Raw genomic sequence first — 14,868 nt, 5'->3', positions numbered from 1 at the left:
TATATATATATATATATTAAATCTCTTTTTTATACATTCTCATGAGCACCCAAACCCTTAGCTCCTTCTTTTATTTCATCTATGGATCAAAACCAAATTCAATCACAATTCTTATTTATTATTTGATGCAAATTTACTAATCTTTCATTAATTAAAAAAAGTTTAAAATACTTCACTTTTACCAAACACAAATAATCCCAAGTTTTTCAAAGTTGCTTAAATTATGAAAATATATTCAAGTAGAATATGTAAGATGATGACGACTTTTTTTTATTAAAACTTCATTAAAAAAAAATAATACGAAAGACTAAACCTCTATACGTTAACAAAACAATACATTACGTAGTATATTTATTTATAAAAAATTATAAAAATAGACTAGATTAAAATCTATTATATTAATAAAATGGTTAAATCTTAAATTATTATATCAAATAAAATGATTAAATCTTAAATTAATTAATTTATCACTCCACACATCCTTTTCACAGAAAAATGATTTTGACTCAAGCAAATAACAAAACTTACATAAAATTTAATATTGATTTTTAATTATAATTGAAGTTTCATTTTAAAATGTAACGCAAATTTTAATTATAACTAATTTTAATAAAAGATCAGGACATAAAGAGGCATATATATGCAAGTTTTGTATGTTTACCAAAGTAATCTCGAAGTTTTGCATGGAGAGAGAAAAAAATAAAAGTGCAAACAAAATATTATAAAATTAAAACTTCCCCGGTTTGGGACTAACAGAAGAAATGGAAACAAATTACCAATGTTAAACTTCAAAAAAATTCTCTAGCAACTTGAAAATTACATTGAAAATTGCAACTTTAAAATATTATTGTCCATTATTTGACTATATCAAAAATACATCTTAGTAACAAGCCGCTTAATATTGCAGAATCTTTCTGAATGGGATTCTTCATGTCCTGCAAAATTTCCGAACTCCAAACTTGGGACACCTATCATCCCTCTTCCCACTCAAAGCTTTCAGCCTAAATTCCAAAGTAAAAAGAATCGATGTTTGATCTCATGAGCCGCTGAGAGGGAATGAGCATAACAAAATGATGCTTAAGCACCTTCTACATTCAATCTTCAACCATGTTCGATGAATGATGCAGATCCTGCAGGCTCTGAGGGACTTCCTGACCGCATTGTTCAAGAACTGTAATGAGGGGTGAAGCAAGTTCTGTATCTCTTTTAGTTAAGAAACTGTACAATACACCATTGACACTTTGACGAGCCATCTTTGTCAAAATATGCACATAAGTGTCGATGGAGGGTACAAAATTAGGTAGGATTACTGCATCATATGTCCCTATATCTGTGGTAGAGATATGATCCAGAGCAATAGCAGAAACCACTGGTTTGCTGTCTGAATCCACACTGCATCAAAAAGAATCAAGTGCATAAGCTCCTACTGAAAGTGAAATAAAAAGAAAAGTTGGAAAGTCTTTTCCCAATCAACTTCTCCTGCCTCCTATCAATCAAAAAATAAAACAGGGCATTTCTGATAAAAGGGATTGAAAATCATTTACACAAGGGTTAAATCCTATGGAGAACAAGGTAATACTAGCATTTTAGACGGGGAAAATGGCAAAATAAAAAGATACCTAGAGACTGCAATAAGCAATCTTTACCCATGCTAATGGTCATCCATTTTACACCAAAGTTCTCTTCCTCTCCCCAAAACCTCATATACCCTGCCTATACAAACATTCAGATCTCTCCTTGCTAGGATCCTTTATATCATTCACACACTGCCAGATATCCTGTTCTGTTATGCTCAGGATACACTAGTACTGGTGAAACTTTTTTTTCCCTCTCAATACTACATTAGCCCTTGTTACCCTTGTTCACCAAGGATAAATTTTAGTTTCAGACTATAGTGCTAAAACAAAAGTTCCTTCATATATATCCGTGCATTCAATAAGAATCTTATTAAGAACCGAAGATTTTTATTGAACACATGGACCATTATTAACTATTAGAACAAATCAGTCTTTCTAGAAATAGAAGCAGTAGCATTAATGGTGCCCAAAATATGTAACAAAGCATTTGATGTTTTACCTATCATTCAAACTTGCTGAATCAGAATCAAGAGAAATGGAACAACCCTTGGACTTGAGAATCTTGAGCAATTTATGGCACTTGACGTCTTTCCTTAAAATATATAGCACGTTAGACTTCTTACGACTCCTCTGAAATCGACCCAGGGCCTTCACGCTCTGCAAGTATTAAAGATACTCGTGTCATGAGTGCTTTAAAACTTATTCATCTTAACAAATGCATGACTACATGCAAAAAAATGGACTTTTAATGATTTCACTAAATGCTTTTCTGGGCTTCCACCTTTCTCAATAGGACTAATCTACTTCCTCACTAGAACTCATGGAGGTCTTCTTGCATGACTGAACTACATGAGGCAGGTTTCTATCTTCTCCTAAATAGGTGCTACTCCAAATTTCTCTCATGCATAAAATTTTAACCATATTTTATCTTTAAAATCATTTTATGTTAAAGATATAATTTGATCTTTATAAAGTGGGAAATATGTATAGATAAACAGAGATTATACCCATGATTAGTCATTATTGGGTTCATTAATTTGAATTTCATTACTATAAACAGAAAATTACTTGTGTGGTCAGAACAGACAATCACAGCAACATGTTCTACGTGGTTTCTCTTAGAATAGGCTCAGAATTGTCGAAAGAATAGGCTTTATTAAAAAGTTGTCAAGCGGTACATATCTGAACCTAGGGTCCTAGAGGTGCCTTTACTTATTTTCTACACTTTTCTCTCTTTCATTTTAAATCTCAAGAATGTGTCTTTCTTAATTACTCCACATTTCACAACGGATACAAGTGTTTGTCTTCATCCGTTTATACATCTAGAAAGGATAATATATTCAGGCTTGTAGATGATTAAAACAGAGTAATAACTACATAACAAATAGTGAAATGGAGTCCATGACTTCAACACTGATGCATAGATAACTAAACATTTACTGCAACTATAGCCTCATTAAGGATAAAATATATCCTGTTTTAAGCCAAATAATTTGATCCTGATATCCTATGGAGGAGTTACAAAAATATGTAAGTTGCTATATTATATATCATCATACTGTTAAATTTCCATTGGTAAAAGACCATGGTACTAAGTACAACACATAAATATAGGAAATAGACTCATCTGCAGCATACCAATAAACTTACCTCAATGACTTTATCTTCTTCTGATGTACACACTTTAACAGACTGGATAATGCATGAACTTAAGCTGGTAATTGAATTATTGAGAGAGAGTCGACAGATTGATCCAGTCAGAAGATACTGAACCACTGGGACAGATTCGTGGCTGAGGCAATCGTTGAAAATCACCAGATGGGGATTGCCAGAAATACACTTCTTAATGGATTTTAATGTATCAGTGTGGCCAGCATTACATATTCCATTAAGCCCATCGATGACCTATTAATATGAAAACAGTAATTAATCAACCTATGATAAATAAATAAAATATATATTAAGAGAAGATAGGAACTAAGGTACCACTTAGAGGGATTAATTTATTTATAGAAACATATATGCCAGCACATACAGTAGTATATTAATTCTCATATCAAAAGATGCTTACAACTTCATACTCAATTCCCAAATATATGAATACTGCTAAAGTAATAATGAGTAAGAACAAATTTGGATATAACTTGAGTAAAATTAACCAAGTTTCAACCAACCAAATATAGCAATTTGTTTAAGCATAAAAATCTGTTGATTCCGTGGAAATTTATTGCTCCAAATTCTTTCCCTGCAATGCCAGTAGGTGATCAGACAATGATAGTCATTCCTCCATTTACTATTTATTCTCTCTCCCGAACCCTCTGAATGGGACTATAACATTATGCATTGAGGCACTAGGTCCTTTATATGCTCATTATGCATTGAAATCTAACTGTATTATAGATTTTAGTAAAAGGTGGTTACAGTCGGTTGATAGTCCCCTAATATAGGTGACAGGGACTGACCCAGCTAATAAGCTGGGACCAAACCACTGACTAAGATACAAATGAAATGAAGAAGAAAAATACAATCCTTAAAGAGATCCTATTATAATATTGACGTCTAATACCCCCCTCACACAAGCTCCGATGGGGAAAAAGGCCGCACAGTCACCCTCTGAGCTAGAATGAAAGACTACAGAACCAAGTTGGGGAAAGAAGTCACAAAATACATAAAAATTCAATCAACCAAATGATTCTTTTTTTAGTCTTTTAAAATGCAATTGAACAACACCAGATTATTTTAATGCTTAAAAATTTTAATTGAATACCACGAGACTTTTATATATATAAAAAAAATGTCTTTTAAGATCTTTTGAAATCCCAATTTAATACACCCTCCTAAATTGTTTATCAACCATAGATTGTCTGAAAACATTTAAAACATAAGATTTTTGTTTAAGAAGATAGATCCAAGTAAAACAAGTACATGCATCTAATAAGTTATTTAATATAGAAAACCAGAATTGGGTTTCAAGGGGGCCGGTTCCCATAATACATGGGCTTTATCCTATAGACGCCACAAACTTTTGCATCCAATAATGCATGGTGGCATTTCTTGCAAGATCAACTACTACAGCAAGGAAAGTAACAACTGATCCTGTTGCTCCCAAGCAAGAGACTCTTTGGAGACACAATCTACATCACAGTCTTCAGCCATTTGAAACTGTCAGAATCACTGGATTCACCAGAAAATTATGTTGTCAATGACCTTTCATAAATGGCTCAACATGTTGACATCATACTGTTTTTTTGGTGTCAAGATTCTCAAAAATGGATTGAGAGAAGGTAATCGGAGCATTGGATGAGTTTGCCAGTGAAAAATAATCAACATAGGGAATAGATTAAACTGGAAGCACAAAGATAGGGTTGGGAGAAAAATCAAAATAATATTTAGGGTTCTAACCCTGCTGTGGATACCATGATATAATTTACAAAAATCAAAATCTAATTGTATTATTGATTCTAATAAAAAAGCAGTTACAATCAGTTACGAGTCCCTTATTTATAGTTAGCAGAGACTGATTATGGACCAGCTAATAAGCTGGGCCCAAACCACTTAAAAAGATACAAACACAGAAAAATAAAACATATGATGGAAGCATAAGAGATGCTAGTATTCTCTAATACATATTGATAATAGTATGACAAAAGTGAGGAATGAAAATGAAAAAAAAAAGAGCATGTAAAACATCTGAAATGTATTTCCTAAAATGCAAACTACTGTTTAATATAAATGATATGTGCTAACTGTAACTAAAACATAAAAGTTTACATTATAATATTTCAACCTCATGGTTGCTTGTTGTCAAAAATTGTTTAACAGAAGTGGAAACACTTAGATAAATGGAACACTAAAAAGAAAACTTACCAGCATGGAAATACCAGAAATGTCAATTGCATTCGCAGAAACAAGCTCCAAAAGCCTCTCAGGAGTAGAAACAAGAAACTCAGGCTCGCAAGTTTTCATACTGTTGAAAACAATACAAATAATGAGATGGATACCATAAAAGGCTAAGAAAACATTTTTAAACTATGTACATGCACACGCCTATTGTTTCTGCATACAATTATCTTCTCCTGTATCTCCTTATAACTGCATATTTATACCACAAACAGAGACATGTTTCTCCATGTAATGTCACTTTCACATCAGAGGATCTTTCAAAAGTAAGTTAATTAATTTAAACTGCAGTAATTCAAATGACTTCTCCTAAAGCAGAGAAGTGCTGAAGTTATTGAGTCAATCACATGTTACAAAGGCGGGTAGTAGACTTAAAATCACCCCGAAAACACTTTAGAAATCTTACAAAATATCAACTATGACTTACTTGCCAATAAACTTGAATAAATGAGTAGCATGCCTTAAAAACTAAAAATGATCAATACAAAAGATTCCCTACTAACAAAGTATAGCATGTCTTTTCATCACACCGACATCAATATTTTATGAAATGAAAACACAGAAGTTTCTAACAATTACCCTTGAATTTGATGATCTAAGGAAGCACCTGGGTGAATACTCACTGTATGTATTCCAACCGATTTCAAAGGCTTGCAAACTGTCCGAACCTATGCATCAATTTTTTTAATTTTAGAATCCAAGCTATAAATACAGATCAATAGTTTGTAAAGGTCCACGGTAAGAGGGAATGAAGAAAATAACAACAAGAACAAAGGCCTTTATCCCACAAGGATCAAGCAATGAAGCAAATTAGTGGAACTTTCTTCACTTTTATTAATACGAACTTTCATTAAATAGACAACAAAAGGTCATATTGTAAGCTGTTATGAACTGTCCTGGTGACATTTAGACAAAATCACTAGACGATGACCAAGTGCATGAACCTTTTTCATTATAAAGAATTTCATTGTTTATAGAAAAATGAAATCCAATATCGCTCAATATATAATCTTAGATTTAAAAGAATCAAAACAAGGTCAAGCACCAAATTTAAACAACACTAAATATAATATCAAATTTAAATACAATGATGGGGTCCCATGACTCAATTTCCTTTTGAGAGTATATGGGGGAAAGACAAGTTAGTTATGTGCATATGTCAGTACAGTGATTTTTATCTAAGGAGGAAAAAAACCAAAAAGATCAACAAGAAAACTTTAAGCATGCGGAGGAAATTTAACTAACCTGGATAGCTTTTTCTTGAGAAGGTACAAGGAATAAAAGAAAAGGGCCAGCAAAGGACAAGCCTTCTCTCTCTTTTCTGACAAATGTATCAGCTGCACCAGAAACCGTCCATGCAATTTGCTCAGTGGTAGCAGAGGTCCCACTGGTCTCCATCAGATCTTTTCCAGTAGAATAACTCTTTAAAAACTCTAATCCCCATGGATTCAGAAAGAAAGAATTACCCTCTCCATCAGTGTAGGCATCACCATGTCGCAATGCATTTTCAATTGAATTTAGACACCAGAAGACAAACTTAGAAGGGAACTCTGAAATGTCACAATCATGCCTTTGGGTGCTGGGATGACCAGCCATCTCAGTCGCCTTCAATTTTTTCCTTTCAGAGTTACTAATACGTTTCTGACCCAGATCATTGTTGGCTTTGAAAAACTCCTTTTCCCTTTGCAAATCATGCAATTCCTGTGCATTATTCCTCCCACCAACTGCACCTTTCTTTCCATCTGCACTCTTCTCATTAAGAGCAACCATCTCATCTATTGGTTTTGATTTTGGATGTGTTTCCTTTTTAGGACCCTTTGTTTTGAATTCTTCTTTCCCACCTCGATCATTGAATGGATCCTCCGGAGTAGGTAGACTAAAGCACATCCCCTTTAATATCATGAAAAAATGACGTTTACAAAATCCCATTTTACTCATGTCAAGAAGAAATCACAATAAATACAATTCTTCACGGTTAATTTGTATCAGTTTTCTAGTTTAACTTCTGCAAGGTCAAACTTTATACATAACTTAGTTTTCACTTTATACATAACTTAGTTTTAACTCACGGAGAATTTTTCATTTTTCTCTCTATTTTCTTCTTCTAGAAGAGTGTTTATAGAGAAGTTTACATAAACTGTCCCTCAGACGTAACATTAATTATGGCCAATGTCATGTATGTAGATTCTGATTTTGGCTTTCACAAGTGAAATTTGAATTCATCTACATTTCAAACTATTGAAACTACAACACACCAAATGCGCACATAACATAACTTATGTTAAACATAAAATGTGTTAAACTAAGACCGAACCAATAAAACCATCATAAACCACAGTTGTCATGTTTCCATAAAACACATAACCAAAGCCAAGGAATGCATTGCAATCACATAAAACCACACAGTTCAAAAGAGAATAAGCAAAAATGAGGAAAATAAGAACACGGCGGCGGAAATTATGAGAGAGAATAAAAGATATTTTTGCAATGAATGATAAATGCGCAAGTAAATGAATGGATCAAACAAAAAAATCCGAAACTAAAACCCCAAAACCAAAAATCAAACAAATAGGCATTTTAGAGAAGAGCAAGAAGTGATAGGTTTTGTACCTGACACATGCGCCGTTTGCCAGCCTTACGGCGCTTCTTGGCGGCGATAAAGGCGGCGACCTTGGCGGAGACTGAGGAAGAGCTGCTATTGTTCTTTTTCCGAAGCTTCTTGTTCTTCTTCCGAAGCACAGCATCTTCACCCTTCACCATTGCTACTAACAGTGGAGAAGAAGGGTAAGTGTGGTGCGGCTAGTTATATATGTGCTTCTTCTTCTATGGCGGCGTTTATCACATGCACCTTCGATTTTGCAGCATCTTCAAATTGAACCAACCCTTTTTGTTTGTGAAAAAACAAGCATTCGTTTTTCAACTGTTAAATTGATTTCTAAATCACTGGAATCTCTTTAGGGTTTAAATAAACCCTACATCTTAAAATTATTTTACACCAAGAACATAATAAATTATTATATTATATAACTTTTAAATTTATTTTTATAAAAATTAATAAATATTTTTTTTTTCTTATCATCATTAAAGTTAATTATTAGATTTAAGATATTTTTGGATACTATTCGTTTTAAAATTTAAGATTTGATCAAAATTTTGTTCTTAAAAAATCAAGAAATAAGAATTTTGAGTAGTTAGTTTTTTTAATATATGAGAGAGTTTATTTCCACGGATAATTAGTTATTTTTTTCATTTAATTAATTTAATTTTTTATTTTGTGTCTCTATAAATTTTATATTGTAATTTAACAATATTATTAAAGATAAAATAGACAAACAATTCATACTAAATAGGAAATTCTTTTATTTATTACCAGAAAGCAAGAAAAATCTTTATTATTACATATTCTTTCGTATACATAGTGTAAAGCATGTATATCTACTTTTTGTAGGATAAAAAAAATAATTAATTCTTATAAAATTATTATTAGATTGATAAAAAATTATGTTCATAAATATATTTATAAAATAAATAAATATTTTTTATAATTCTCTAAGGTAGATAATTGATTTAAAAAAAATAAAATATATTGATGAGGGTAAAATTGGTAGTGAATTGTGTACACTATTTAGTTACAAAACATTTTGAAAGAGAAATAGTCTTTATTAATAATTATATATTAATATTATTGTAGATCATAGAATATAAAAATTTAAATAATTTTTTATTTTATTTTTATTTTTTAAATCAAATTGATTACTGGATCAGTATTCAAGATTCAACTGATCAAACATATAATTATCTTAACTAGTAAAATACACAAAATAATTTTAAAAAATATAAAACATCATAATTTTATGATACTAAAAATTAAAGTAAAACATACATTTATATATTATTAACATTTAAAATGCATACAATTATATGCAAAATAAAAATAAAATTACTATTTTTTTTTTTTGTAATTTACTACTTTTTGTCATTAAATTTATTTTCTTGTAATTTATTCATCTTTTATTGATTATACAAGTATTCCTTTTATAAATTATTACAGCTGGAAATAACCAAATTTAATTATTTTGAATTTGAAATTTGAAATTTGAAATTATTTATACATACATGAACAGTTTTTTTTTTTTTTTGAATGATACCATTATAAAAAAATCCAAAATAATTTATTTAGGGCACTAAAATTAAGTTATTATGAATTTTTTCATATTATATTAAAAGTTCAACATTAATGATTTGAACTTAAGACACTAGTTTTAATATTACTGAAGTGACACGTTTGATGTTAACTACCATTAACTATGTTAACAGAATTTTTTAACCAAAAGGATCAATAGCATAGCATAGCAATAAAATACATTTCAATGATTATTTCTTAAAATAAAGAAGAAAATTACAAGTAGTAAAACTATATTTAAGCAATATAATATTATATTTTTAAACAATAAATGTAGTTACCTCTCTCTTTTGTATTCAAACTGTTTGTTGTGACATTTTTTTTAATAAAACTGTTTGGTGTGACATTTTTTTTATAGAAGCACATTTTTCAAATTTCATATTAGAAAATTATAACAATTTTCGAATTATTAAAATATTATATGTGTCTATTTCTTTATTTTGTCTTATTGTTTTGTTCGACAAAGATACAATAATGATATTGTAACAGAGTATAAATTAGTGGTAAAAGTGTGATTCGTTTCATGGATCCCTAAAAAGTTAAGAGATCTTCTGTTTGATTCATATTCCGATCTCATATTAGTTATTACTATCAAACTTGACATTTCAACTAGACTACGTCTGAAGTAACAATAAGCGGTTGTCAGCCCATAAAAAAAATATTATTAAAAAAAAAAAAAAAAAAATATGGAATGACTAAACCAAAACTCATATATTATCAAAAACAGTAAATAAGTAATTTATATCTATTAATAAAGAACTGTAAGAAAATATTAAACTGAAGTCTATTATACTAAAGAAAATAGTCCGTGTACAGAATCTAAGTTAACAAACTTATTAGTGACATTTCTTTCACGAAAGATGTGATAAAAATAACAAATAAATCTTTTCTTTCTTTGGATAACACTTGTTATTGTAAATAGATATGAAAGATAACAATACATGCTACTATAATCACTGATACATAATCCAAATTTTAAACTATGATTAAAGATCTAACAGATAAATCTAGGTTTTCAAACTCAAAATGGTTGGTTCCCACTATACTGGTTTCTCATAAGGCCACCAAGAGTTGGACGAGGCATGGAAGCTCCATTGGTGGGATCAAACGCATGATGAACTTGGTTATGATCAAAACCAAACCCTAAACCCCTATGGTATTGTGGAGTTTCAATGCCTCCAAGGTTGGTGGTGGTGCCCATCCCAAATCGTTGCCCTGAAATGGAGGTGTTGTGAAGTGGTGCAAGAGGCCATGGCATGGTTGACATCTGAGCCAAAGGGTGCATGTTAGGCTCATAGTAAAAGGGTAGTGGAGAACCACGAAGAGGGTGTTGATGAGCCATGGTGGAGTAAGGGTACATGTGAACACCAACTCCAAAAGTTCCCATGTCAATTTCTCTGTCTATTCTTGACAGAACTCTTTCACGTCTATGAGCATTTTGATGCCCTCCTAGGGCTTGAGAACTTGGAAACTTTTTGCTGCAAAACTTGCATGGGAATTGCCTCTGCTTAGGCATAATCATCTGATGATTAGGGTTTTCCACTGCTTTTGGTGAATCCATGGGGTTTTTCAGAGTTTTGCAGATGGAAGAAGACTCTCCAACCATGTTGTTGTTGCCAAGACTCATGGATAGTAACAACTCTGAATCCACAATTTCTGCAGAAGATGCCTCTTCGATCTTGCGTTTCAGTTTTCTACTCTCATCAACCCTACCAAAGAATTCATCAGACATTGTTATGATATATATGAACCACACTCTTGAGAAGATTTTGTTTAAGAACTTTTTTTGGTGTTATGTGATTTTGAAGAAGGGGGTATTTATTAAGGGATGGTGATATGTTACATGCATCACAAACCAATAAAATAATATTTTAGTTATATTTAATTTATTTTTTTAATTTTAAACATTATTATATTATTTAATATGATGTCAAGTATATTTTGTGTGTCAAAGAAATGTTTTCCTTTTCCTTTATTGAGAGATGATTGAATATTGCATCTTGTGTTAAAAGGAAATTCTATGTGTTGGTAGATGCATAACATGGCATTGCATATTAACAAATTTAATTATAAGAGAGAAAAAAACATAATTTAAAAGGCTTTGAAAGTCAAACTTAGATTGGAAATTATTGTAATGTTGTATAAATTATAGTCTAATTTTTTCCCCTACAAACTTCAATCAAAAAATGTAATTAGTGTTCATTTAAATTTATCAGTCAACCTAATTGACCATTAATTGTAGGTTTATTTTATTAGCATTGCATGTGTTGATTCCATTTCATTTTGTAGCTATTTCTTCATAAAATTCAAATTTTACTTTGACTAGAAAAATACTACAAGTATATGATATGTTTTATTTTAAGGTAGTTTGAAAACCCATTGACCAAAAAAAGATTGAAAACTAATATGCTCATTAATGTAAAATAATGTATAACAAAACAATCTAAAAAAGAATTGTCAACAATTCAAACTTGACATTTTGTCCCTAATCATTGTAGTAATAATTAATTGGTATATTAAATACTCCTTTTAATTTGGAGAGCTTGGGGATAAATTTATTATATTTTATTATTTTTAGTTTGAAAAAATGCATTAAATCTATTAATCATTTTAAGTTGACTAAGGATTGACCTTGTGGTTAGTATAGGATAAAAAATACTTATGCCCACAAAATTTGTAATTAAAATTAAGTTGAACTTTTAAATAAATATAGATATATTTTTACTCATTGTGAAATCAAGATAGTTGTCCTATGGGTACTTGTTATTTATTATCCATTTTAGTGAATTTGATTATTAAATTTAGTTTCAAAATTGAAGTATTAGTGTAACCGTGTTGAATATTTCACTAACTTGTTTCCTTTTATCTTTAAACCACATTTAATTTTTTTCTAATAATTTAAAACTATGGTCAAAATCTATTTAAAATATTTATTATATGCCTAAATATTGAAACACTCAAAAGTATGTATATATGCATATGAGTGTTGTAGGAGACTCTATTCCAAGTGTGAGGCAAAAACACTATAAAGGGACTTCAACTATGATTTAAGAGTTTTTGCATAAAACTCAAACTACTTCCAATGCTTTCATTTTGAATTGCTTTATTCCCTTTTAAAAAAAAAAATTAAAGATGAAGAGAAAGAGAACAAAATTGTGTATTGCAAGCAATTGTGTTGATACTCTACCTATTCAAGTTTAATTTAACATACATAATTAATATATATATATATATATATTCACATATATGTAGTTATTACACAACTAATATTACAAATATATATATATATATATATATATTATCCACAAAAGAATAAATAAAATAAGATTCAACATATAAATTTTTTTAATCAATAAAAAAAAATTAATAAAAGAAACATATTTCAACCTTTTTAAAAAAAAAATCTAAACAGTGTATTAGTTGACCATACCTCTAAATATAACCCCTACATACTTTAAAAAAATTATGTGATATATATATATTAATTGGTTGTTTTCATAACACTGTATTAAAATTTCAAACTAATAAACTATAACATTTGTCATAATGTTTTATTTGTCTAATTCTAGCAATTTTAGTATAGATTTCATCTACTATAATATCTCATAAAATTTCATACACATTTAGTTAAGTATAATTGACATTATACATCAATTTGATATTATAAATCATTATTATATGATATATTTATCTATATAACTTAATATATCAATGTAACTTCAAAAGTCATTGGATCCCCTAATTTAATAAGAAACGCATATAACATCAATAACTAAGTAGTAACTCCGTAATTACTAATTACATAACACACGTGTCTATTGCATTAATACCATTTTAGTCATACTTACCAATATCATAACCTCTTTTAATTGAATCCATGTCATACAAATGACCAATAGAATAATCAATATTAAAAAAATTCCAATTAACTTAAATTATAAATAAAATTTATAAAAATAAATAAATGTGCAAAGATTGAATTAGACACTATCAGAGACACTAACACGGACACGAAGATGAAGATATGTATAATTTCTAAAATGTACGACACGGGGACACGAATCTATATATTATATAATTATGAATTATATAAATTAACAATAAAGATTTATGTGCACAAGTATGTTCCAGATTATTTTTTAGAGTAGAAAGATGTTTTCCGTGACTGATTCAAAATGATTTGTTTCTTATTTTTATAATCATAATAAAAATTTATACAATAAGTTTGAGTTTTAGAAAATTAATGTATTTTTTCTTTTTAAAATTGTGTTAGAAGCGTACTAGAATTGTCAGAAATTCAACAAACACTTTTTGAATTGGACACTTCACGGATACGTGTCATACGAGTGTCGTGTCTGATACGAGTATCCGACACCGACACACCATTTAAGAGGAGTGTCTGAACTTCATATACACTACTAGAAAATCATTAAATAAAAGTCAATTTTAGAAACAAAAAACTTAGTTGATATATTGACTAAATTAGATACTATTTCAAATACTAAAAACATTATTGGTATCTATATTAGTTTCTACTATTGATAAATAGTTTTTAAATTAGTTTATATTTTAGAGACAAATTTGATTAATCTAATATAAGTTACCTAATGTTAAATAAGTATTAGACATAATAAGAGATGACATTAGATAAATTACAAGTTGTTGACAAATGCAAGAAAAGTTTAAAGCGAACATCATAAGACGAGACAAGCTAAATATAAACGAGTGTCAAAGAACAACAAACACATAAAAACAAAAGACATGTAAGATGCAAGATGACTACGATATGAGTAGACGACCAAATCATCAATGAACGCTTTACTCTAATAGAAGATCTTATCAAGTTACATTATTCCTACAAGAAAAATAATACAAAAGATAAGAATTTTGTCCTTAAAGCACTATCATTAAAGAAACTCTAAGAAGAATGGAAGTGTTAATTAAATGTTATAGAAGAACAAACACACCCAACAAAAGTAGACATATGCTATGATGAACATTATTTAACAAGAACAAACGAGTATGTTAAAGCTCAAAGCAATAAACAATCATTTGCAAGTCAAAAAGATTTGACACACATCAAGTACCTTATACTAGACACGTTTTTCCAGTGTCACATCATCTACTCCTTATAAGTTGACTAATGAACATCTTTCAAGGAATATTTTGACAATACCGTTTATCAATGATACACATACACCTCAAATA

At 29.7% G+C, this 14,868-nt stretch overlaps 2 protein-coding genes across 2 annotated transcripts; both read right to left on the bottom strand.

The window, feature by feature from the left end:
- Window positions 1–700: 700 nt before the first annotated feature.
- Window positions 701–8,458, bottom strand: LOC137830491 (pre-mRNA-processing ATP-dependent RNA helicase prp5). The gene is made up of 7 exons (XM_068637876.1): window positions 8,088–8,458; window positions 6,723–7,367; window positions 6,057–6,145; window positions 5,445–5,544; window positions 3,228–3,482; window positions 2,077–2,234; window positions 701–1,392 (listed from the first exon to the last, which is right to left on the bottom strand). The coding sequence occupies exons 1-7, from the start codon at window positions 8,235–8,237 to the stop codon at window positions 1,095–1,097; spliced, it is 1,695 nt and encodes a 564-aa protein (XP_068493977.1). The 5' UTR covers window positions 8,238–8,458; the 3' UTR covers window positions 701–1,094.
- Window positions 8,459–10,681: 2,223 nt separating this feature from the next.
- On the bottom strand, window positions 10,682–11,392 carry LOC137829457 (zinc finger protein GIS3-like). The gene has a single exon (XM_068636260.1). The coding sequence runs from the start codon at window positions 11,390–11,392 to the stop codon at window positions 10,682–10,684; it is 711 nt and encodes a 236-aa protein (XP_068492361.1).
- Window positions 11,393–14,868: the final 3,476 nt, after the last annotated feature.

The sequence above is a fragment of the Phaseolus vulgaris genome, chromosome 7 (genome assembly GCF_000499845.2).
Source record: "Phaseolus vulgaris cultivar G19833 chromosome 7, P. vulgaris v2.0, whole genome shotgun sequence".
NCBI lineage: Eukaryota > Viridiplantae > Streptophyta > Magnoliopsida > Fabales > Fabaceae > Phaseolus > Phaseolus vulgaris.
Note: the sequence above shows the minus strand (reverse complement) of the source record. Positions and strands in the feature narration are given on the sequence as shown.

Bases quoted from the DNA above. Each gene is read 5' to 3' on its own strand.
- LOC137830491 (XM_068637876.1), bottom strand. From the start codon at position 8,237: ATGGTGAAGGGTGAAGATGCTGTGCTTCGGAAGAAGAACAAGAAGCTT. The intron at 7,368-8,087 runs GTACAAAACCTA...ATGATATTAAAG, and splicing joins GCAAACGGCGCATGTGTCAG to GGGATGTGCTTTAGTCTACC. The intron at 1,393-2,076 runs GTAAAACATCAA...TTTTTGATGCAG, and splicing joins TCAGCAAGTTTGAATGATAG to TGTGGATTCAGACAGCAAAC.
- LOC137829457 (XM_068636260.1), bottom strand. From the start codon at position 11,392: ATGTCTGATGAATTCTTTGGTAGGGTTGATGAGAGTAGAAAACTGAAA.